The 26,768-nt window shown below is 39.7% G+C and overlaps 1 protein-coding gene across 4 annotated transcripts in view; it reads right to left on the bottom strand.

Annotated features, from left to right (window-relative positions):
* Positions 1–26,768, bottom strand: part of tbc1d22a (TBC1 domain family, member 22a) — a 373,403-nt gene that overhangs the window by 196,419 nt on the left and 150,216 nt on the right. For all 4 annotated transcript variants that reach the window (XM_080207367.1, XM_080207368.1, XM_080207369.1 and 1 more), the window contains one exon: positions 19,400–19,506. In XM_080207367.1, the coding sequence (XP_080063493.1) occupies positions 19,400–19,506 (107 nt within the window). The remainder of the gene's footprint in view (positions 1–19,399; positions 19,507–26,768) is intronic.

Here is a 26,768-nt window from a genome sequence, read left to right as displayed (position 1 = left end):
TTGTAAAAGGTTCAATTAACAATGTGTGGCTGTACTATTAATGCTAAAATGGATCACAAGTTCCTAATAGCCTTGTATTTTGTAATATCCGAAATGTTTGTTCTTTGCAGGAATGAAAAATAATTAAAGGTGTTAAATATATCTGCAAAAATATCTGTACAACAATAATGCAAAACGAGACCACTGGGCCAGACTACAAAAGGCAATTCTAAAGGAAATAATATTTCAGCTCAGACATTAGCTGTTGGTCAGGTAAAAGCAAAGTTAATGAACATTCATGTGGAAGAGGATGCAACCTTTAAGATCTATAAAGAACATCAAAAGAGTCGCTACAAGGAAAACACAATTTCTCTCCCAACAGTACTGGAACTATAGCGGGAAGTATCAGATGCAGTCACATAAAAACATTGCAATGTCAAAAAGATTTGGTAAAGTAATGCTGTAAAATAAGGTTAAAAGAAAGTTAAAGAAGGGAAGGTGCACATGAAAATAAGAGTGCTCAGAATAAATCAATGCATTAATCATGCAAAGTCCTTCTGAAAATATTATCACCAAAATGCAGACACAATCACAAACACTTCAACAACTACACTTGAAAGGTATGAGGAAGTAAAGCCAAACTCTTTTCAAAAAAAAATGGTTGGACCTCAGCTGAAATCGTGCACTCATTTCTGGGCGTAAGAACACAGGAAGTAGAAGTACCATTAGGCCACCAGGTCTTTCAAGCCTGCTCCGCCATTCGGTATGATCATAGCTGATCTATGCTGACCTCAACTCCTTTTCTGTGCCATTTCCACATAGCCTCCTAGCGTCACACTACGGGAAGAATTTCAAAGCCTCGGAAGGAATGCAAAGGTAATTTACCAGTATTAAACAAAGGATGAGGGTGTTCAGTAATGTAAAGATACGAGAGATGCAGGACCTGTTCTTAAAAGCACAGATGGTTAACAGGAGATTTCATAAAAGGTCTTCAGAAAGAGGAGTTTTCACTCAGGAACTCAGGAGAAATTGTTTATACTGTCAAGGTGTTGATAATCAAAGGACACAATTAATACAAATGGTAACAAACCAGAGCAGAAGTGAGAATTTATTGTAAGCAGCAAGTTACAATGATCAGGAATGCATTAACTGAGGGATAAGGGGAAGCAGATTCAATAGTAAATTTCACAAAAAAATTAGATAGACACTTGAGAAGAAAGAATTTGCAGGAATATGCAGAAAGAGCAGAGGTTTGGAACTAATTATGTAGCTCTTTCAAGGAGCCAGCACAGGCATGGTGTCCCAAATGGTGTCCTTCTGTGCCACATGATTCATACATACAGCAAAGGAATACCCAATTGACCATCATTCATTCTCCCAGAGGGGCAAATGTGCATCGCAAGCAAAATGATAATAAAAGGCATAAACTACTTTTGCTAGACAATGATGACCTGACTAAGTCCTATGTACCTAAACACCTGGGTGAAACGTAATGAAACTTTGCAATAGACACATTTGGAGGAAACCCATGTTTTAGAGCTGAATGTTCAGCCGGTCAGGTAGGTGGGGACACTTTTGATGCAGCTTCTACTGGTGCACTCTAAAGATCATGGATACCTAACATACAGTAATTACACTAAGATATGGATGAAATTCAGCTAGATATTCTGGACCAATGCTTTTGGAGCATCTTCGTTTACCACAGCGCCCCAACAAAAAGCAGGCAACCCCAAGCAGAGCTGCTCAATAGGTATTCATGTGGTTACTGCAGATATAATGAAGTAGCAAATTGATAAGTGAAATAAAAGCAGAGTTCTCCTTACAATGAAAGAAAGTAATCCCTCAAAGCTGAAATTTGGTGCTTAAATTTGCCTCACCTATATATGGACATGGAAAGGTACCATCAAAGAGTAAATCTAACCAAGATGATAAATGATCCATACACAATAAAGACTATGGTTAGTTGCAATTTTTGCAGAGGGAAATGTGTCACCATTCAAAGAAACAACAACTGGAGATCTATTCTTTAATACCAAATCACAGATTAATGGAAAATAAAGCTTAAGGTCAGGACCATCACCAAGCAGTCAAAGGTGGGTGTAGAGAAAGATCAACTTAATAAGTAAATCCATTCAAAAGTCTGATGGCAGCAGAGAAGAAGCTATTATTGAGTCGGTTGGTATGTGAGCTCATCTTTTCCTGACAGAAGATGATGAAAGAGAGTACGTCTAGGATGCGTAGCGTCCTTGATTATTCTGGCTGCTTTTCCGTGGCAGTGGGAAGTGTATATGGTCAATGAATGGAAAGCTGGTTTGTGTAATGGATTGGGCTTTGCTCTTGACCCTTTGTTGTTTCTTGCAGTCTTGGACAGAGCAGGAACCATACCAAAGCTGTGATACAACCAGAAAAGATGCCTTCTATGGTGCACCTGTAAAAGTTGGTGAAAGTCATAATGGATATGCATAGCTTCCTCGGAAAGCATAGGTGTTGGCTTGTGGGGGGCAACCAGGACAGGTTGTTGGTGATCTGGACACTGAGAAACCTGAAGCTCTTGACCATTTCCATTTCATCCCTATTGATTTCGACAGGGGGCATGTCCTCTACTAGGCTTCCTGAAGTTGATGACTAGCTCCTTCGTTTTGTTGACATTGACGGAGAGATTATTATCGCACCAGTTCACCGGATTCTTTAGCTCATTCCTGTACTCTGTCTCGTCATTGTTTGAGATCTGACCCACTACAGAGGTGTCAGCAGCAAACTTGAAAATTAGATTGGAGGGGAATTTGGCCACACAGCCATAGGTGTTTGAGGAGTATATTAAGGGGCTGACGACTCAGCCTTGTGGAGCACCGATGTTGAGGATGATCATGGAGGCAGCGCTGTTGCCTATCTGTACTGACTGCAGTCAGTAAAATCAGGAGATCAGAAGATAGATAGAATCAGGAGATAGAAGCTCTATACAGGAAAAAATTATAAGGTATTTGACAATACCTTTTCTATCTGGGTACCTTCTTGCTCTTGTTCAATATCTCATTCTTTCTGTGACACAAAATGAAGTGTCTGAGGGATGTTTATTGTTAATTGGTATGGTAGAAAGATAATTTTAAGTTGTAGACATTGGCAGGTACAATTACAAAGCAACTTGAACATTAGCAATTATTCCTTCACTTGACTCAATTAATAAGTAGTCAGCACCTGACAGGATAAGGGAATCTATAGTAAGGGGGTTATCGTCTCCACCAGCTCAAAGACAACACTGTGTCACGGGTAGGTAGATTTCTGATAAATAAGGGAATTAAGTGTTATGGGGAGCAGGTGGGAAAGTGGAACTGATCCACTTCAGATCAGCCATGATCTTATTGAATGGCAGGGCTGGCTTGAAAGGCTAGATGGCCTACTCCTACTCCTATTTCTTATGTTCTTATGTCACATAACATGAGATGGGCAGTAAACACTGGTCTTGGTAGTAATAATGATAGCACAAGAAAGCATTTTTAAAAATCTCCAAGACAACACCTCATTCCTCTTTGGTAATTAATTTTGTTGGGTAAAATCAGCATTTCACGACACGGGAATTGGAAACTTGTGCACACAAATGTGCCATATTACAGAAACATAGAAACACAAACACAGAAAAAGTACAGCTCAGTACAGGCCCTTCAGCTCACAAAGTTGTGCTGAACATGTCCCTAACTTAGAGATTACTAGGCTTACCTATAACCCTCTATCATCTAAAAGTCTCTTAAAAGACCCTATCGAATCTGCCTCCACCACTGTTGCTGGCAGCCCATTCCACGCACTCACCACTTTGAGTGAAAAACTTACCCCTGACATCTCCTCTGTACCAACTCCCCAGCACCTTAAACCTGTGTCCTCTTGTGGCAACCATTTCAGCCCCGGGAAAAAGCCAGATTATGCAGGATCATGACACAGACCATACAGGATCAATATTCCACAGTGAGATACATAAAATAAAATTCTGATAAAATAATTTAAATATTGATTGAAAGGAAAACATTGTATGAAAGGAAAACACTGTCTGAATTGAAACTTCAAGCTAAAGTGGAAAGTTCCATTATAAATAGTTGTGTTTGTGAAAACATGTATAATGCTTCAATTGGAAATATTGAACATGTCAGGATACACAATGCAAGAAGGCCAATGCATTTGTAATAAATGGTGGTAATTGGATTCCGCAGAAATAGAATTAGGCGTTTTGTTGTCTTGCTGGCAAAGACGCTTCAAATGCATATCAGCAACATGGCCATAATCTGTCATGGAATTTTCACTGCAACAATGATCTACTGATTCAGAACTCTGCTGTCTACAAAATGCACACTAATCAAATCAAGTAATGATCAATACTCATACTAATAATGATGGAGGAAAACGATTCATATTAAATGTGCCCAGCAAAGGGTTAACAGAGAGGAATTATAAAAGCCGACAGAACGTTTAACTGCAGGATACTAAGTAGCTAGTACCAGACCTTCAGATAAAGAGGAGAGAAAGATACTACTCTGGGAGTAGGCCTTTGAATCATGCACTGGGCAAGGGAGTGATCCATGTTCTAATGTCCTGACAAGGACGGAATGCCTAAAAGTTAAGGGAAAACAATGCTCAATTGACGCAAGTAAAAACCTTACGTCAATTGGATATTATTGGATAGGAATTAGTAGGGTAAATGCGTGGGGTTACAGGGATAGGGCCTGGGTGTGATTGGTGCAGGTGCAGGCCAAATGGCCTCCTTCTGCACTCTAGGGATTTTATACAGATCCGGAATGGCAAAGCTTTGAAACAAATTCAAATCTCACCAAGAGAAATCTAGATTGTACCACAGTTCCAGATTTTTGGAGAAGTATTTGGACTTTTTTCCCACCATATTGTTCTTCTTTTACATGAATTGAATGCAGGATGAACATTGCAAACCCATCAGTACCCAACATAATGGCTTCCCAAACTGTATTACGAGACATCTCTGGGGTGAAGTGCAAAAACACTCTTACTCCTTTCTCCACTTGTGTTCTCTTATATGCTGCAAACTCCATTCCCTACTGATCAACTCTCTCCCACTCCCCTGAAACAGTATACAAATAAACCAGACACATTGGTATCACACTCTAACCGGAAATGAGCTTCCAATCTCCAATCACTAAGAGATCAGTGCCTAAATGAAACCATCCTAAAGCACAAGGACCGCAATATAAATGAGACTAGATTTTATTCCTACAAACACAAATTATGTTGCTCATACTAAATGTCATGGTGATAGTAACGTGCTTCTACAATATTGCTGTGAGTTTTTAAGATATTTGCGTGTTCTATTTGAATGCGAAATAATTCTTGACAGAGTGATTTGTTTTATCATTTCAAACAGCAAGACAAAATGTGACAATCACCCAACTTGGGGCAAGATCCTACTTTCTCAAGTTCACACTTGCCAGAATGAATGACAGGATAATTTTGATTTTCCAGATAAATTTTTCCTACAAATTGTGCATTGTCTGAGACATCTGTAAAATTTGGTACAAAAGTTACGATTCATAAATGTTTAACAACCTGCAAACCAGAAACATGACCTGTGCACTGATTATACTCTCAATTTAGAACTAAAAACATTTATTAATATCTGAGAGAAGAACTGCAAGAGTAAGGAATAAATCCCTTCAATCACTGGCCTTGAATTTACTGATCTATCAGTTCAAACCAAGTGTAGAGTCCGACTGTGGAATGAACGAGTATGAGGGAGTGAGAAAGAGAGAGAATTAACATTTAAGAACGAATGAAAGGTCACCAACCCGAAACAATAATTCTATTTCTCTCTTCAGACACCATCTGATCCACTTGACTGTTTTCAGTATATTCCTCCTCCACATCCAGTCCTTAACCAAGACTGCTTTCTTCTACCTTCACGTTACATATTTCCACTTATGTCTCTCCCTTCTACCACTGGAACTCTTCATGCTTACATCATTTAAAGGTTCGACTTCTCCAATGTTTTACGTGCCCACTTTACTCTCATCAAACCTCTACCAGTTCTGACTTAAACAGAATCCCACAGCTCAAACTGCATCGCCTTTCACTTTATTGTGTACTTGCAGATCTGCTCATCAAACACTAGAATTCTAATTGTCCTGTTGTCAAATAACATTTGCCGCCATTTGATTAACTGCACATTGTCTCTGACAATTTTTTATCGAATTGATTTCAAAAACCTCAAAATCCTCTTCAGCATTCATGCCTTCAGTTCCCCATTAAGCCCCTTTTCCTTCCCCCTTATTCTCAGCATCTGGTGTACCCCATTCCATCTTATTGCTTAAGTAGTTTCCTCCATCCTTGTCCTTGTCTTTGCTTCATATCTCGAATGAGTGAATGGGAGAAAGCAATGGGCACTCAACCATATTCTATGAAGGCTTTATTTCATTCACTTGTATCTTGATTATCCGTTTGAAACTAACTCCGAAAGCAAAAGCCATCTTCAAAGTGAGGGGCAGGGGCGGTTTCCTCACTTGACCCGAGTTGCATAACAGAAAAATACATTTAAAAATACAATGCAGTTGACTATCGATTATATGATTTATTCCACACCACTTGAATCAATTTCTAATGCATGACAGCTAATGAAAGTTAAAGCAATATACAACAAATGCAACATGATTCACTTTAATCTCCAATTTTCCCAGTTATTGTTGATCCATCAGATGCAAGCTTAATTTTTTGGCATGCAGACAGCAAAATACAACTTGGTGCAATAATAAATAGGTTGGAAGTCTCGTGAAACTGACTCAGCAAAGTGAATTTTTGAAACAGAATTAAAAGCAATCTTTGGGAGAGTATTTCATGGATAGAAATAATTTGAGAGATCTTGCTGTTATCAGCTTCAACTGAAAGCATCATTTTGCTTTGCTGATGATTTAGTTATTTCATAACTTATGTTACAGCATCTAAGCCAACAATCCAATACCTGCAGAGCCTGAGCAGTGTAATTTACGAGGTCTGGCCATTACTGCCTGCTATTAAGGGAGACAGAAATTTCTCATCAAAGAGTTCAAGTCGTCTTGTTAACATCTGGGAATAAGAATTTGGTGGACAAAAAGATGATTATTTGGAGATTGCACAGACAGTTGGCGCATCAGGCACCATAAAAATTGAGAACGCTATGCAGGAGTGGTTGATAAAGAATACAATGATCTTACTGAGCAAGTCATGGCTCAGTGTGAAGTTTGTGTTCAGTATTGAAAGACACCATGTTATGAACTTGCCACTAGCCAGGGAATTTACTGACACATTGGCAATGGACCTAAAAGGATAGGGTTTCTTTTGCTACACTTTGTAGACATGGCAACAAGATTTAGCCTATCCATGGCCATACACAGCAAGGACAAATGGACCATTGTCAATAATGTTCGGGAGAAATGTGTAGGAACGGAATTAGGAACTAAACTAGCCATAGAAATACTGTGACTACAAGAGCAGTTCAGAGGCTAGGAATCCTTTAGCCAGTAACTCACCTTCTGACTTTCTAAAGCCTGTACACCATCACTAGCGTGATGGAATATTCTCCTGGATGAGTGCAGCTCCAATAACGCTCGAGGCCATCCAGCACAAAAGGGCCACTTGACTGCATCCCTTCCACAACATTCACGCCCTTCATCAATGATGAACAGTGGCAGCAGCATGTACCACAGGAACTCACCAAGGCTCCTGAGACAACACCTTCCAAAACCATCACCATTATCGATAAGGAATAGGGGATCAGCGACATGGGAAGACCACCACCAACTGAAGTTCCCTTCCAAGTCACTCACTATCATGAATTGGAAATATGTCACTGTTCCTTCACTTATTCTGGGTCCAAATTCTGGAACACCCTCTTAAACACCGCAGTGAGTGTACCTACACCACATGAACTGCAGCAGTTCAAAGTGGTAGCACATCACCACCTACTTAAGGGCAATTTGGGATGGGTAATAAATGCTGGCCTAGCCAGTGACACACCAGCCATTAATAAAAACAAAGTTGCTAATAGATAATGGCGGAGAATTTGCATACAAGGAATGTTAAGATACGTGAACATTTGAATAGCTGCAGTGTACATGACTATGATCAGAGTCCATTCAGTAATGGTCTGTGCAAGGCAAACCAGGCAGTGATAGACAACACATTACAGAAAACACTGGCCAATGAAGCAGGTCACAAAATGCAAATGCCCCTGGCAGGGGCAGTTGATGCAAAGAAGTCATTGCAAATGTTTGGGGAATACAGTCCATACCAGTTGGCATATGAAAACAATCCAAAGTTGCTTTCAGCACCATCAGATGCTTCCCCTGCTCGAGAAGGGACTCACATTAGCTCAACTTTTTGTACTTATTTGAATGTTTTGCATGCAGACAGAGAAGCTTTCATTAAAGTTGAGGTTTTGGAAATATTCAGTAAGCCTTATGGCAACAGATAACACCATCAAGTACAACAGTTCAGACAAGGAGAAACTGTGTATTACAAGAAGGGCAGAAAGAGCGAAAAGACCCTGGCTAAATGATAGGCAGTAATGGAAATGTAATGATTGCACAGCATTGGAATCAAACCGTCAAGGTAAATTCTTCAAAGTTAATTAAGCACTAACTGCATCTTTAAAGATTCTGATTAAGACATGGAAAGTGAGGAGGCACCATGCACTTCACATTCACACACATTGGGAAGGAGTTAGGAGCAAACTGCAGCATACATGTGATTAGCTGACTAAGAGCAAAATAACACTGAGGCGCAGGACAAGGCTATTCATCCAGAAGGGCAACGATCCAAAATAGGCATGTAACATAAATGCTTTCAGGGCCAGCAAGCGGAGGGATGTCACCATTATAGGAACAGTAAGAAAGACCACCAGTAAATACAAACCGTAGTTAAATATGCAGAATGAAGGATAGGAAATAGGGCCCATAGATCAGCAAAATGAGTTAAAGCTGTAGACAGCCAAAAATCACAGGGTAAGTTCTTATTGTGGATGGGAAAGAGATCATAGCCCCATGAAAAGATCACAGACTTGCAAACAGGAGTCTGATCACTTGTGAAAAAGATCATATAGCTATGGTCCAGAAAGAGCAAGAGTCAAGTAGACTTGACAGGGAAGAGGACTGTGGAACAAGCTAGGAATGCAACGACAGAAACAGAGACCCTCTTAATCAAGAAGTTTTAGTAACTGTGAATGGATTGGAAGAAAAGCTGATAAAGGAACCCAAACAAAAAGAGTTGGAAATAACTTGGGCTATCTCCTAAAATACTAAGCAGGGGACAGATGGCCTTAACACACAGATGGATATGTACACATAAGGTGCTTTCTGATGTATTCCTTTTGATTTTGACATTCTGGTGAGCATAAGGTATTATGCTTCAGGTCTGATTCAACGGACTGGGAAGCTTTTATTAAAGTAAACTTTATTTTTAACAACAAAGTTAGAACATAACAAAAGGAATTAGCATAATCTTTACCAATTAAAATACTTAAACATGACAAAGTAGAATTCTTAACAACTAGCAATCTCGATAGTTCTGATGTAAGTAACATGCTGCATTGACAGATGTCACTTTTTCAGAACCAGTTAGCACCAAAAACCAATATATTGATGTGGATGCTACATTTCCAGCCTTTTAATGCCTCTGGACAGAGGTCCAGACAGACACCTGCCTTCAAATTTTCATACAGCAATCTCCAGAGAAAAAAAACTGTCCCCGAACAGCAAAATCTCAGAAAAACACTTATTTCCTGGCAGATTCCAGTCTCTAAACCCAGAGAGAGAAAGAGACACAGAGAAAGCGAACTCTCTCTAAAGGTCCCAAACAGCAAACTGAATTTGAGTCCTACGTAAGAATATCTCCAACCAGTAACCTGATTTTTTTCTATCAGCCCAATCAAGGCCTATCTTGCAAAATCTCAAGGAAACATTAAAATAACAGAACATTACTTTAGATTAAAACAAACATTCCAGCAATTAGAAACAGTTATATTGCTGTAATAACAGTGCTGTAGGTCACAGACCTAGCAGCACTGGTTAGAACAGACTGTTTAAAACAAAATCCTGCACAAGACACATGACTCAAATACATTTCTTAAAGACACAGTATCATCACATATGATGCTGCTTTAAGTGCAGGTGAATTCCCCCCATGTCTTCACCAATATTTATCATACATTCAATTTTACTCAAATGGATGACTTGACTACAGCTTGTGGGAACTGGGCATTGGCTTTTGCATTTCACCACATTACCTCACAACTTTTAATAAGTGTGTGGAAGAACACTTGAAATATCATAGCATTCAAGGGTATAGGCCAACTGCTAGAGAATGGGATTTGTGTAGATTTCGTGCAGTTTTGTTCGTGCAGACTCATCAGGCCAAAGGGTTGTTCCTGTACTGTATTACTCCAACTCTATTTCAAGAGGTACTTCATTAACAGTAAAGCACTGTGTGCTGGCATGTGTTACCAGAAATAATTATTTTCTATCCATCTTCTATGAAGACTACCAAGGGGCAATACATGCCAGTGCCATTCACATCCCACACGTGAATTCAAAGAATAAAGACAACTCAAAACTTGCTTTTAAAAAATCCACACAAACTGACCAATATCAAAACCAAAGGTAAAAGCAAAAGAAGCTTTGTGCCAAAGGGCCACACACTTTGGGAAGAACTGCTTACATGCTGCAGGTATCAGACGTTTCAGCAATAGGCAAATGCTGATATCTCATATGTATATACATGTCTTTAAAATCATGTCCTATCCATAAAAGTGACATTTTTAACCAAACAGCCTATCAATTTGGACTGTTCAAGGCGATATTTAAGAAGTTACGATAAGGATTGACAAGTGCACTATCAATACCTTCCAAAGATCTAGCCATTTGGCACACAAATGTCTGTTTACTCCATGCATGAGAAAATATGACATAGTAGAAGGTGCATTCTTGAATTCAAAGAATACTGGTGTTGTTACCACTGCCATTCTCTCCTCCACCCTGCCTCAACCACAATATCCCTATTTGCCACCTACCAAAACACTGTCAGCACAACTTGTTTTATCCTAACTGTACAACATTGCTGTGCACTCCATTTCAAATGCTTTTAAGGAAAACAAAACGTTTTGAAAATTCATGACATGTTCAACAATTGTTTGCCTTTATACTGTACATTCAAGTACATTTGGTTCATAGCATTTTGCAGGGCCATGACCATGGAAAGTTTTGAACACAAGGATAGGCCATTATTAAAATGCAGTACTGCTGGATTCAGAACTAATATAATGCACGAAGCACAGGGATGACAGGTGAGCATGACATCATACAACTTAGGGTATTCAGGCAGAAAATATTTGTATATTAATGGAATAGTCTGGCCTCTGGGCCAAAACGAAGCTGACCACCATTAAGTATACATTAAAAAATCTTACAACACCAGGTTAAAGTTCAACAGGTTTATTTGGAATCACGAGCTTTCGGAGCACTGCTCTGTCATCAGGTGAGTCTTAATCACTGATGAAGGAGCAGTGTTGTGAGACTTTTTAAAATGCCCACCCCAGTCCAACACCAGCATCTCCACATCATAAATATACATGACTTACAGTTTGTCAATAACTGCATGCCATTTCCCACTCTGCGCCAGATTTACAAGCCACTTCCAATCTCTGCAATTCTATATACTAGAAACTAGGCCTGTCTTTGATGGCTATGAAAACAAAACTCCTATCAACTCATGCCTGCCCAGTCAAATCTTTATAATTGGGCTTGCTATTGATCAGGGCCTCTCAGACTTAAATCACAAGTGTATTCAATCACACAACTGTAACAATAAAGGGTTGTCCATTTAGTACACCAAAATAGGAAAGCTATGAAGAAAACTGATTTTATACTGGATAGTGTTTTGAGGTATTCACCTAACAGTAAAAGCACACTATTCGAACCATGTTGGTACTGCTTCATTTTGTACAACAGGTCTTTAAAAGATGCATTGCAAGGAACTCAGAGCTTTGGGGATGAAAAAAAAGAACAAATTCTGTTTGTTTTGTGATATATAGAATCTAGTTTTCCCAATACTAAGGCAGGAGTTTTTTTAAACCTTCAACCTGTTGTTCAAGTGGACCCAGATGAGGTTCAGTTGACATGTCAGTTACCGTTTGGATTTCCAAGCAAGTCTCATAACACTAAACTTATTTTTACTGGAGAAAAATCAGATAAGTCGTGATGCAGAATTAACATGCTGAAAGAAGCAGATAATATAGATTCCAGAAACTTGTTTAATTTGGTCTGTGAGCACAGTATTAGGAGACGTATGTACAAAATTAATGAGCCTGAAGCAGGAATTGAGATTACATCTCCCTCCCAAGCCCACAGGTTTATGGTGTTCAGGAAAATTGCAAAAGTAATTCATGTTGCCTCATTTAAAACCTTTGGAAAAAGTGGAAGTTGAGTGTTATAAGGATAGATAGGTCAGAGAATAACTAAGTGAAATCAAGAAAGAACTTGCATTTATATCATGCCTTTCATGGTCTTCAGATATTCCTAAACATTTCACAGTCGATAAAGTGGTTCTGAATTCGAGTTACCATCGTAACGCATGAAACATCACAGCCTACTTCAGCACCCAAGGGTCTCACAAACATCACTTGAATTCAATGAACAAATAATAATCAAACATCTTGCCAATGCACCCATGTCTCTTGATATTATTTTTATTATTTAAATAAATATTCTATGGTGTAGTCTCTGGAGTGGGGCTTGAACTTAGACAAGAATACAGCCACTGACACAGCTAAGTCAAAGGCAGGTTCAATTTATCTTCAAATCAGAATCAGCATAATTTGCTAAATTTATATGTGATTTACTCAAGATGCATTTTTTCCTCTAATGAGGGTTTTAATTTTAAAAATGGATATTAATCTCACAATGAAGAGGGCACCAAAATTGAGTTGAATATCAACTTTATACTGCGTCCAGTTCTGGTCACCTTACTACCGGAAGGACGTGGAGTCTCTGGAAAGGGTGCAGAGGAGGTTTACCAGGATGTTGCCTGGCATGGGGGGACTGGGTTACAAGGAGAGATTGAAGAAATTGGGGCTATTCTCCTTGGAAAGACGGAGATTGAGAGGGGACATGATAGAAGTATATAAGATACTGAAGGGAATAGATAGAGTTAATAGTGAGAGACTGCTCCCTAGACTGGGTACGAACACAAGAGGTCATCATTTAAGGGTGAGGGGGGGGGAGGTATAATTTGGAGGTGAGAAGAAGGTTCTTTACGCAGAGAGTTGTGGGGGTCTGGAATGCGCTACCGAGTAGGGTGGTGGAGGCAGGAACGTTGGACTCGTTTAAGATGCAGTTAGATAGGCACATGAGTGAAACGAGAATGGAGGGATATGGAAGGGGCTATTAAATAGGGTTAAACCTCGGGAGACACCGGAAGGGCAGGCTGTATGACTAATATTTTTTGTCTTTATTCCACAGGTGGAGGTCCACCTCGTGTCAAGCGAGGGGCATGCACACGGCGGGTCGTGCGTGGGCTGCTCTTGGAAGTCCAGGAGTGGCCTAGTACTTCATGTCAGTGTGTGTGCTTGATCCTGGACCGGCAGACGGGCGCCGCAACAGCTCAGTGACTAGCACTGCTGGCTGTGCAGACACATGGATTTGGGCCTGTGTCTGTGGGAGTTTGCGCATTCTCCCTGTGGTTGCGTGGGTTTCCTCCGGGCGCTCCGGTTTCCTCCCACACCCCAAAGATGTGATCTTAGGCTAATCGGTTTTTACCAAATTGACACTATTTCTTCCCCGAATCTGACTGAGTAGGGTCCCATTCGTAGACATGCAGGGTAGAATAGGTGTAGGGTGATGCGGCGGCGCGGGCTCGTTGGGCCGAAAGGCCTGTTTCCCGTGCTGGGTTGTTCTTTGTTTTTTAGCTCCCCCTCCTGCAATGTCTGACTTTTATACAATATTTTGTTCCCATCCAGACCTGAAATGAAGGCTCTATTCTCTCTCCCTACAGATGCTGTCAGATTTGCTGAGATTTTCCAACATTTTCTGTTTTTGTTTCAATATTTCATCCAAGGCACAGACTGCCTGATTGATCATAGACAAGCAGTCAACATTCCTGCAAGGCAAGGAATGTACAACCTTTCAAGATACAGCCAAATTGTGAATGCGTGACCTGTCAGTAAGACAACCGTCAAGTCCATGGGCAAATTTATATAAAACTTTTCACAATCGCTCACTTCATAGCCAGCTCTGACAAAGATTCATCCAGACTCAAAACGTCAGCTCTATTCTCTCTCCACAGATGCATTTTCTGTTTTTGCACTTTTTTTTTGAATTGTTGTCATTGTTGTTGAGTGGGAAACAAAGTAGCAAAACTTCACTCAACAACGCTCACGACTAGCCATGTGATAACGGCTAAATAATCTGTTTCTCGGTGATGCTGAGCCAAATATTGGCCATTACATCTGTAATAACCTCCCTGCTCTTCTTCAAACATTAATCTTTTACACCCACCCCATACAGACAGACTGGTCTTGGTTTAACACGTCACTCAGAAAATAGTGCACTGTTCCCTCACTACTTATTTTCTGTGCCCAAGCACTGGAGTGGGACTTGAAGCCAAGCAACTGTGCTGCTAACTGAGCCACAACTGATACCTATGTGTATTTATGACTGATGGCTCAGTGATCAGTTGATCACACAAACCAGCCTCCAAATCCATCCACTGCATCCACACTTCAGAAAAGCAGCCAACATAATCAAGGATCCCATGCACCCAGGACATACTCTCTTACACTTTCTTCCGTCAGGAAAACAAAACAATGAGAACATATACCAACAAACACAAGAACTGCTTCTTTCCCGCTGCCATCATACTTTTGAACGGGCCTATCTTATATTAAAGCTGATCTTTCTCTTCGCCACATCTGTTACTGCAACACTATATTCGGCACCATCTCATTTCCTTTTCCCCTATGTATTCTCTGAACACTATGTTTTGTCTGTATACAGTAAGAAGTCTCACAAAACTAGCTTAAAGTCCAACAGGTTTATTTGGCAGCACAAGCTTTTGGGCGTTGTTTGGAGCAACATTCCGAATGCTCATGATACCAAATAAACCTGTTGGACTTCAACCTGGTGTTGTGAGACTTTTAACTGTGCCCACCACTGCCCAACACCAGCATCTCCATACTTTGTCTGTATAGCGTGCAAGAAACAATACTATTCACTGCATCCCAATACATGCGACAATAATAAAACAAATCAAATGCTAACAGACTCTATTGCTTACGTGACCTTCAAGTCTTCCCATAATTTGGGGACAATAGGGCAAGAGAACCGCTTAACGATTGTGATGCATATCATACATGCAAAGAAAAATGACTCCAATCACACAGGTGGAGGATCTGGGTCCCAGTTTTGCATTCTGCCTACACTGGTTGCTATCAGCCACACTGCAACAAGTTTAAAGTGCTTTCCATGCTAACAAGCCATAAAACCCCATGAAGAATTATTTTTTAAAAAGGCAAATTGAACAGAATAGACCAATCATAACAAGCGTACTGACATTCCTTTGTTTTATGGTCCTTCCTAAAATACAACTAACATGATTAATAACAGATATAAAATTATGGTCATGAAATTAAATTGATTAAAGTAGTTACTTTATGTAATTACCTGTCCAAAATATGAGGCAACTTAACTTTCAAGCACAATTCAAGAGTTTGTATCTGCCACAAACAGAACACAAAATGCTTCCAATTCTAAGTTTTAAAATACTGCCTGACATATGGTGATCAGTTTACAATGATGAAACAAATCATTCTGTATACAGTTTGCAAACATTCTGATATACTCTGAAGATCTGAACATAATTTTAATCAAGTCTACAACACATAAGACATATTGTGCCTGTTACAGCTCAAAAACGTCCAGGGCAACCTCACTGTCCAACCCTTTGATTCCTTTCTAAGTTGCAAATACTGATCCTTTCTTTGTCTTTGAAGATGCAGTTGTCTCTGTTGTCTTAAATGAGCTTCCATAATCCAATCTGTTGCACAATTTCCAATTGATAATCCACATTGGCAACTCTCCAATTTGAGGAGATTGGTTTTCATACAGTGAAGTCGGGAAAAGCTTTCAGAATATCAAAACTTCTTATTCAATCTCCCCTTCTCTGCTCCAGTATCTTGCTCCCTCTCACACAAGTCTTTTTCATTTAGACTTCATTGAGATTGTGTTTGACGACAATAAAAGAACATTTATTCTGATGTTTCCAACTGCAAAACGTTGAGAAATGTGCAATACCTAATAATGAACCAGTTAGTAACTGAAAAGGTCTTGCTCTTAAGCTCTCCACAACCATGAGCTATGAAACATTTTTATTAGAGTTCACAAACCATGTATTCATTTCTCTTATCACAGACATTTTCCTGGATGACTTGACTACTCTTCATTCACTAGGTCATTTACACAGCAAACGTACTTTAAATAAGTCTTAGTTCTGAAGCTAGTGCCAGTGAAGCTCGGCATTAAAATAAAATGAAGCATCTGTCTTTGTGCACTGCCACGTTTCCTACTTAGTTTTGGATTTGTACACTTAATTCATTGAATGAAGGGTGAAAATTTGCATAAATTAATCCCATTGGTTCATTTCAGAGAGCCAGCATGACAAGTCATTAGACTGCAAATTATTTATCATTTTACTACTGAGGAAAAACATTCATGAGTCTAACAAGAACACCTTCTCATTCCAAGTAACTATTGATATCTATCACGCTGTATAGAAATAAAAACTGTGCAAAATACTGATGAGGTGGAGATGCTGGCGTTGGACTGAGGTGGGCACAGTAAGACGTCTTACAACATCAGGTTAAAGTTCAACAGGTTTTTTGGAATCACAAGCTTTCGGAGTGCAGCTCCTTCCTCAGGTGAGTCACTCAGAAGGTGCCAAACGTGTGGCATTCACTACCACAAAGTAGTTGAGGCCAAAATGTTGTCTGATTTCAAGAAGAAATTAGATCTAGCTCTTGGGGCTAAAGGGGTCAAGGGATTATAAGGGGCAGGGGTGGGAAATCAGGATACTGAATTCCATGATCAGCCATGATCATAATGAACAGCAGCGGAGCAGGCTGGAAGGGCCAAATGGCCTACTCCTGCTTCTTGTTACATTACATTGTGTGATATAACACATTAAATCTTGTTAATTTAGTGTTTGTATAAAAACAGGTAAAACTCTAGTTCAATACATGTTAACCGACGGTGTTTGCATGTATGATGTATTGGAGGAGGGGGGGGGGGTGGTGTTGGTTACAGTTCAAACTGTCTGCATGTCTTCATTGTGCAGAGAGAGTTTATGATGTGAAAAATAAACATAAGCATGGAGAAAGAATACCATGTTGCTTAGCAACCAGGGGCCACTTCTGGAAAAACAGGCCTTTTGATTACATTTAATTGAATTCAAAGGAGTTTGAGCTTGGCGTTCAGAGAGAGGTAACTCTCATTGTCCCAATAGAAGCAGTAAAGCTATAAAGTGGAGTAATGGGCAAGAGAGCAAGTTCCAGAAACGAAAGCACCGTTAATTCCAGAAACTAGATAATGAAAAAGGAGGCTTCCATGAAGATTGAACTCAAAAGGAAAACTAACCAGAACGTGAGCATGACACTATTTACGAAAGACAGGCCGGGCGAAGTTGGCCGAAAGGAAAAAAAGCATATTTGAAGCAATCGTAAAGTTGGTGCCCTTATTCCAGTCTTTGGATCAATGTTATTCAGTTGCAGACTAAGTATCTGAGGGATTGTGTGAAAAACCTGAAGACACTTGGCTCGTCAAGACAAAGGAATATTGAAAGGGGAGTTGGAAATCCTGGAGGTGGTTGTTTGCTGAAAACAGCCGAAGGAAAGCACTGCTTGTCAGTTTCTAAAGCACGTCTTTTTTAGGGAGGGGAGTTTGGAACACTCATGTGGAAGGTGGAGTCCAGTGAGATGATAGCTCCAGTCAAAGCATCTGGTGGGATTTTAGGAGAAATCCAGAGAATATCAACTAGGTCCAGAGTCGGGTGTATCTAACCACAGTTAGTCTGTTGGGTTACAATAATGTGCGCTTACTGAGGACATTATAGCATAAGATATATTTTGTAACCTGTATTATCCTTTAAATTTGGATACATTTGTGAAGCTACTGAAGAAGTATTGTATTATAGTCAAGATTTTCATGTTTAATAATTTGTTTCGTCTTTAGATGCTAATTGGTAATCCAATGGCTCTGTTTATCCGTGTATAAAAGTTATGGCCTTTTGAGCAGGGGTTTCATTTAGGACCTTCCGTCCTGTAGCATCATCGAGGATTGTAACACCCCTCAATAAACCATGGGAAAATAGGGTGGAATTTCTGCTTAAAATCTGGTCCAAAGACTGGATTTTGGCCTGTCAAAAATTCAAAACCTTGAACATTATTTCCCAGATGGTCAGCTCCCTATTAGGTAGTAACCTTATGCGCTGCATGGAGGATGATGATGTAACAGCAGACACATGCAACAACAAGGCAGTGCCCTCTGAACAGAATATTAATAGTAAGCTGTTACACAAGTTTTAGCTAAAATAATATTATGCACATTACAGCATGCCCAAAATTAGGCCTAGCCAATTTGCTGTATCCTGTGGTTGGTCTCTTTAGGCTCTTCCTCCTGGTCCAGATTTATGAATGATTTCCCACATTTGCAGATTATGGAACACAAAGGAATTTGCAATGTATTACTCAAAGTAAACTTCTCCATTCATAATGAGAGCACTATAAGAAACTAACTGAACTTTCTCTTTAGGCACAGAAACCTGGAAAAACCACAAACACATGGGATAAATGGTCCATTTTTGCTCTCATTTTTCTTCCTAAAAATCATCTGTATGCAGGACTGAATTTCTGTAGCAAAGTTCTCAAAAAAATATATTTTCCATTCAAACAGCTGCCTCCAAAATGATTCTCTTGGCACCCTGAATAGCTGCTTTCAGTTCCACTGATTGAAAATTAAACTTGAATTCAAAGCATAAACTAATGTAGACTCGGCCAAAGATTAAAATATTGCCACGCTCACAGGACTCAATCAATTAAGTTCACCCATGCCCACTGCATGGCTCTTCTAGAAAATAAAGTGTATGTCTCGAACAATCGCAAGGGAGCAGACTGTTTAACTACTGAAATTGCAGTGATTTCAAAGCGACAATGTGAATTTTCATCCAGAAAACCAAATATATTGGTCATGCTGCTTGTTGGCATGTGTCAAATGAAGGCAAGGAGCTGGGAACTCCCAATTTCTGCACATAGATTAATTTCCTGTCATCCCCAAGACTTGTTCAACAATTAAATTTATTAACTATTTTTCAGCAGTACAGAAAGGAGAAATCAATTTACCTGAATGCCATCAAGTAATTTGCTCATGCACCAAAAACTATCAGCTTCAATGTTTTGCAGCACTTCATCGGGCAAGCTGGAAACGTCAAAATTTTCCACCTCTCCTTCTGCAAATTGGTTAAAAAAAGGTAAATCAGAACATAGCCCAGATTATGGATGGTACTGCGAACAGTGCAGCTGAACCTTTAACAATGCACTTGAAAATTAAAGCACTCACTTCAAGATAGAGTCCTTCAAAAATTATTCAACAGTCACATGCAGTTGATCAAAATTACTGAATTCAAGTGATACAGTTCAAGTGGTGAGAATGCAGAAAATCTGTGCAAAGTGCCACCTGTGGCAAAATACCACATTTGTAGCTTAGATGTCAAGGATGACACGGCGGCATAGTGGTTAGCACTGCTGCTTCACAGTGCCAGAGACCCAAGTTCAATTCCTGACTCGAATGACTGTCTGTGTGGAGTGTGCACGTTCTCTGTGTCGCCATGGGCTTCCTCCAGGTGCTCCAGTTTCTTCCCACACTCCAAAGATGTGCAGGCTGATTGGCTATGTTAAATTCATAGACTCCTCCAATCCAGGAGACATTTGGCCCTGATCACAATTCCACTCAGGCCCTATCCCCATAACCCTATGCATTTACCCTAGCTTGTTGCCTTCACAATAAGGGGCAGTTTAGCATGGCCAATCCACCTAACATTTGGACTATGGGAGGAAACCAGAGCACCCAGAAGAAACCCACGCAGACACGGGGAGAATGTGCAAACTCCACTCAAACAGTGATCCAAGCCAGGAATCGAATCTAGGTCCCTGATACTGTGAGGCAGTAGTGCTAATCACTGTGCTATCCCTTAGAATTAGGAGGATTAGCAAGGTAAACACATGAGGTTATGGGGCTCGGGACTGGGTGGGATTGTTGTCAGTACAGCTCAATGGGTTGAATGGTCTCTTTCTGTGCTGTATGGATTCGATTCTAAGAAGATGGCTTCAAGAATCTAATGGCTGCTTAATCAACAGAAAGAAACAAAGTCTTTGGAGTAACTGCCCCCATCCACAAGAACAATTGTAAAAATCAAGTCCTGACCTGCACACAGAAATAGTTGAACATGTGTTCAAAATATCACTTTGATACATCTCCTGAATCTGCCCCAAACACATTGCTGACCAGTGTGTTTGCATCTGTGCTAACTCTGATTAATCAAAGACAAGCTGAATAAGGCCAGCATGTAAAATACAACTTAGCCTGCTGCAGAATTTCTACTTTCCTTTTACTAATTGGCTATTCAGATATGTATTTTATTTAACGTAACTTCAAATCTACATTACATCTACATTCACTTCAGGATTATGTGTGTCCCCGTGCACTGACTCCCCAGAGAAACTGGAGCTGTCCTCAAATTTTTTTCATAATTTTCTACACCTTAATAAAATCACCCCTCAACTGTCTAAACCTCAAGAGAATATAAGAAATATAAGCCCTGTTTCCTAAACAGTGACAAAAGTCAGCATCCTCATAAGGGGAACATTCATTAACTTAAAAGAAATAAAGCTATTATTGTCGACATAGGAACCTGGAACACGGGCAAAACACAGCGACAAGTCGTGTATCTCCTCTGTTCTATGTTCCTATAAATCATCTAGAGCACCAGAGTTCTCAAAAACAAATATATTTTCCATTAAAATCGACCTTTTGGCTAAGATCAAACGTCAGATCAAGCCCAGGATGGGGTGCAGTGTCTTTTCTTGTCAGTTTCGTTCGTTTGTCCCTCTTGTAGGGACCATGAATTGGATTCGACTGGATTTTCAATTTGATTTTTGGAGCAAGCAAGGAATGGATTTGAGTTTGCACGGTCCACTCTGAGCATTGGCTTTAGAACTTTAAGGATGGAGTAAAGAATTTAAATACACATGGATATTTTCCATTAAAGCAACTACTTCAGGAGTTATTCTCTTCACATCTTCAATAGCTACTTTCAATTTGAACTTAATAAAGATTAATTTGAACTTAAAGTATAAATTCACATGGACTAGGCTAAAGATCAAAATATTATCATTTACAGGATTCAATCAATTAAGTTTACTGATACCGACTGCAAAGCACTTCATTGCCTGCATGATACCCCAAGATTGTTAAAGACACAATATAAGTGCAAGAGTCTTTTTTTCATCATCTGCCATCATAATTTATCTCTCTAAGCCTTTGTATCAGCCCTACAAGGTCACAGTGGGTGGGATGCTTACTTTGGCCATTCATAACAGATGTGGCTGAGTGCCAAATTCTCCGTCTTCACTGGGAGCAGCAGGGCATAAACAGCCAGAGAATTCAGGCCTATATATCTTTCCTGAGGAACGATACCCAAAATTGAACCCAGTATTTTCGGTGGAATCTCAGCAAGTCTCTATTGAACAAGAGCAGCATCACTTCCTTCCCTTTGTATTCAAACCTTCTTGAGATGAAGGCCAATATTCCATTAACCTTTGTGATTACTTTTTGTAGCTGAATATTAGTTTTTGAGTGAGTGATTACACCCTGTAACTTGGCTCCACCAAAGTTCCTAGTCACACTCTATTTAAAAAAAAGATTGGATTTGCCTCAGATCCAATATTGATGAATTCACATCCCCATACTTAACACCATCTTTCTGGGTCTTGTACACTCAGTCTATCTATACCGTTTTTAAACACTCCACTTTCACCTATACAAGATACAATGTCTCCTTGTTTACCAATTTACTCCATTCCCCATGTAAATACTTAAAATAAGTTTGTGCGCTTGTACAATTTTGGAGAACACATCACACCAATATTTTCTATCTTTACTGTCTCCTACATTTCTCCACCACTTGCAATCCATTTCACAAAGTCATCCCTGATTAAATGCTTTTTCACTGTTGCTCGTCTCCAACACCTTATGAAGTCCTAACGAATAAGTGTGCACTGCCTTGGCCACCAGCCAACTGACCTCCTCAAAAAACTTCCCAGATATGACCTAACCTTGACAAATCACACTGATTCTCTTTGATGAGCTCATCTTTGTCCAAGTGCTCAATTAGTCTGTCTCTGATAAAATCCCAATAACTTCCCTACAACTCATCTTAAACTGATAGGTTTGTGGTCACTTGTTTCTCCTCTCGTCTGATGTAAATCAATTACATTACCACTTTTTTATTGCAAGAATCTGCAGCGAAGCTTCCATCTAAACAGCCTAAAAGATATGGGTGAACATCTTATTAGAAACTAAATTAAGATCTATAATTTAAATTTGGTAGAAGACAAATCAAATTGGAACCTGGTAATTCCTGACCTGCTGGAGCAATCACCTACACCCAAAACAATTTTGCACCATATCTTTCAGAAGAGAGCAAGAGATCAAGGACACTCAAAACCTCATCACCAACAGGCACTTCCTAAACATATGCAAATATATAAACAGCACTGTAAATTGAACAATATATTAACGTGCAAAAGTGATGTATTTTTAAACTTACTGAAGCACTTACCATCTGGATCACACTATTTTAGGTCTACTATCAATCTTGTGACAGCATTTATACTGATAATATACAGTAGGTTTCTTCAATTTATCAGCCTACATATTTTGCAAGTACAACATCCCAAGCTACTCCAAAGGAGCAGAAACAAAATTTGAGACCGGAAGCATCAGGGCTTTGACAAAGAGATAGATATTCAAGGACTATCTTACAGGGGAATTTAGAGAGATAGCAAGGGAGACAGAGAGTATTCTAGAGCTCAGGACTTCAGCAGCTGAAGGCACAACCATCAATTGGAGGAATAAAACTATTAAGAGACTTGAAAACATGGAGGATTTTTTTTTAAAATCAAGGCTTCCCTCAACCTGGAGTCAATATAGGTCAACAAGTGCAGGGATGATGGATGTACGAGACTTGGTGAGAATTAAGATTCAGGCAGACAAGTCCTTTGAAGCTAAATTCAGCTAAAGCGGAGGAGAGGAGGCTAGAGCAGATAAATCTGGAGTTAATAAAGGGAAGCTTGTGGGCTTCAGCAGCAAATGAGCAATGTCAGGTGAGGTTACAGCATTCAATTTTGGACCTGTTAGCAATTGCAAAAATATTAGAGTCAAACAGGACTGATGAAAGCAGTCTCATTTACCTCAGACATTACTAGAGTGACAGATAGAGTCAGCAGTTAGAGACAGCGTTTGCTTCTGCCTTCCCAATATTTAGCTGGGGAAAATGTTTGCTCATCCAGTACTGGAAGTTAGACAAGCAGCTCAGAGAAAAGGCAAGTTTATCTGGATGGAGTGCATCCTAGGTTGTTTGGGGACGCAAGAGTAGAAAGCGAGGAGGTGTTGGCCACAATTTTCCAAGCCTCCTAGATAATGATGTGGAACCAAAGAACTGAATAATTGTAAATATTACATAATCTTCACAAATATTATACCAATGTTTTAAAAAATGGGTGAATAAATCTATCAATTAAAGGCTGGTCAGATTAATGTCAATGGTAAATATAATGAGAGAACATTATAATTACTTAGATAAACAGAGATTAGTACAGAAGAGTCAGAATGGATTTGTTAAAGACAAATCACCTTGGTTGACTTTTTTCATGTGGGCAAAGGCGCACAGATTTCCAAAAACATTTGATAAGGTACGACATATTAGACTATATAGCAAAATTGAACCCTTTGGAATGAGCAGTAGCAGCATGGAAACTGATGACAGGATACATGAAAGTGTTATGATTGGTTATTTTTCAGACTGGAGAGAGGTGTACAGTGGGGATCCATGGGGTTTGGTACAAAGACCATTGCTGTATTTAACATATATTAGACTTTGGCCAAACTTTGCAGATGGCATAGAGTTTTTAAGTGCAGTAGCAGTGAAGGAGATGGTAATGGATTTCAGGAGACCATAGCCTTGCTGATGGTGTAAGTGAATACACAGCAAATAAAGTTAAATACAAAAAAGAATGAGGTGATACATTTTTGTAGCAAGAATGAGAAATGACAATATTAACCAAACGATAAGATTTTTTGGACGGGGTGCAGAAATGAGTAGACCAAGGCTTCCACAAATCTTTGAAAGTGGTAAATAGGTTAACACAAAACAGCCAAGAAAATATGCATGAAAACTTGGGTTTTACCAATAGAGGCAAAGAATACAAAACAAAAACACCATTGGATTGTTCTCCCTGAAACAGGGAAAGATGAAGAGATTTAATCAAGACTTTTAAAGTCTGAAGGATTTAGACATGGTAAACACATAGTAACTGTTTCTAATGGTAGAAGGGTTGATAACCAGAGGGCACAGATTAAAGACGATTGGCAAAAGAAAAAGATGGCATGAAGAAAATCTTACTAATGCAACAAGTGGTTGGGATTTGGAATTCACTGCTTCACCTTCAATTTTTTGTGAGGTGCTTCTCAGTTTTATAGATTGTTGGATTACTTGAGCTTTTTCCCCTCTATAGAAAAGGGATTTTCAAAAGCAGAGATAACGCAAGGTTAAATCTTCTCTTGCCACCACTTTTGCCACCTCTACCCCTCAGGCATGTTCGTATGCGTCACCATTCAATCTGATCGTGTCTGATCATGCCTGATCCTTTGATTCTACTGGGGTCCAAAAATCTATCAATCTCAGCTTTAAATATATTAAGTGCTTGAGAATCCACTGTCCTCTTCGGTAAAGAATGCCAGCGATTCACAGTGAATCCCTAATTGCCTTTGAGAAGCTGGTGGTGAGCTGCCTTCTTGAATTGGTGCAGACCACGTGGTCTAGGAATTTTGATCCAGAGATTCTTAAGAAACAATGATACAGTTCCAAGATCCCCCATCCCGGAAACCATTCCCGTGAATTTCCTCTGCATCCCCTCAAGGGTCCGTAAGTGACCCATAGTGAATCCTCAGTGAATAAATTTAGTCTAATCTTAGTCTAAATACGTTAGCATATGAAATAGGAGCAGGAGTTAGCCATTCGAGCTCTTCAGCCTGCTCTGTCCTTAATAAGGTCATGGCTGATCTGATTGTAGCCTTAAATCCACTTTCCTGCCTGCCCTCTATAACCTTGGAATCCCTTTTCAATCAAAAATCTGTTTAATTGGCTGACCCCTTATTCTGAGATTGCAATGCTTTAGCTCGAGGCTCTCCACCCAGGGAAACATCTACCCTGTTAAGCCCTCTCAGAATTGTAATTGTTTCAATGAGGTCACGTCTCATGATTCTAAAGTACAGCGTGTTTTAGGTACATTCTACTCAATTTCTCATCTGAGAAATCAATCTCATGAACCTCTGTCGCACTCACTTGACAGCAAGTATATCCTTCCATAGATGTGGGGACCAAAACTCTACATGGTACTTCAGATACAGTCTTAAAGTCCTGTGTAATTGCATCAGGAGTTCCTTCCTGTTAGCGATAATTGCTTGCTGGAACCACATTAACTTTATTTCATTCAAATCTCTGAGTACCAAAACGTGATTTTTTTTTAAGGTGGTGAGAAACTGTTTGCTTATTCTTCCAACCAAAGCAAAGAACTTCAAATTTCCTTGCATTGTACCCAATCTGCTACCTTTTGCCCACTTAACATACCGATTTATTTTCTATTAATTGATGGTACGTGGGCAACGCACATACTAACTGCCTTTGAGAAGCTGGTGGTGAGCTGCCTTCTTGAATTGGTGCAGACCATGTGGTCTGGGAGTTTGGTCCAGAGATACTTAAAGAACAATGATATATTTCAAATAATCCTCATCCCGGAAACCATTCTAGTGATTGGCTTCTGCACCCTCTCAAAGGCCTTCACCTTCTAAAGAACAGGACATAATCTCCTTGTGGCCGAACCAGAGCTTCATAACTACCTGCATTTGTGCTCAATCCCTCGACTTCTGAAGCCCCAGGTCCCCCATATGCTTTTCTAATTAGGTTTGGCACATGAATGCTCAGGTCCCGCTGTCCTGCATACTCTAATTCTGTACCAATAAGTCTATATTTCCTCCACTTGACTTTACTGTCAAAACATATACTTCATGCTTCACTGCGTTCAATTCCACCTGCCGCTTGCCTTCTCATGTATGTCTGTCCGATGCAATGGCTTCTCTTTCTGTTTCCACACCATTACCTTTGGTGTCCACTACGGACTGATCCTTGGCTCCCTCCTATTTCTCATCTATATGCTGCCCCTTGGCAACATCGAATGAAAGCAGTGCATTAGTTTCCACATGCACGCTGATGGCATACAGCAGCTATGCCTCACCATCACCTTCCTCAATGCCTTCACTGTTACTATATTATTAGGCTGCTCATCCAACATTCTATACGGGATGATCAGAAACTTAAGCATTGGGAAGGCTCGAGCCTCAATTTTCGATTCCCCTCCAAACTCTGTTCTGTAA

The sequence above is a fragment of the Carcharhinus amblyrhynchos genome, chromosome 19 (genome assembly GCF_965287045.1).
Source record: "Carcharhinus amblyrhynchos chromosome 19, sCarAmb.v2.hapA, whole genome shotgun sequence".
Classification (NCBI taxonomy): domain Eukaryota; kingdom Metazoa; phylum Chordata; class Chondrichthyes; order Carcharhiniformes; family Carcharhinidae; genus Carcharhinus; species Carcharhinus amblyrhynchos.
The sequence above is the reverse complement of the archived record's forward strand: the minus strand, read 5'-3'. Positions and strand labels throughout refer to the sequence as shown.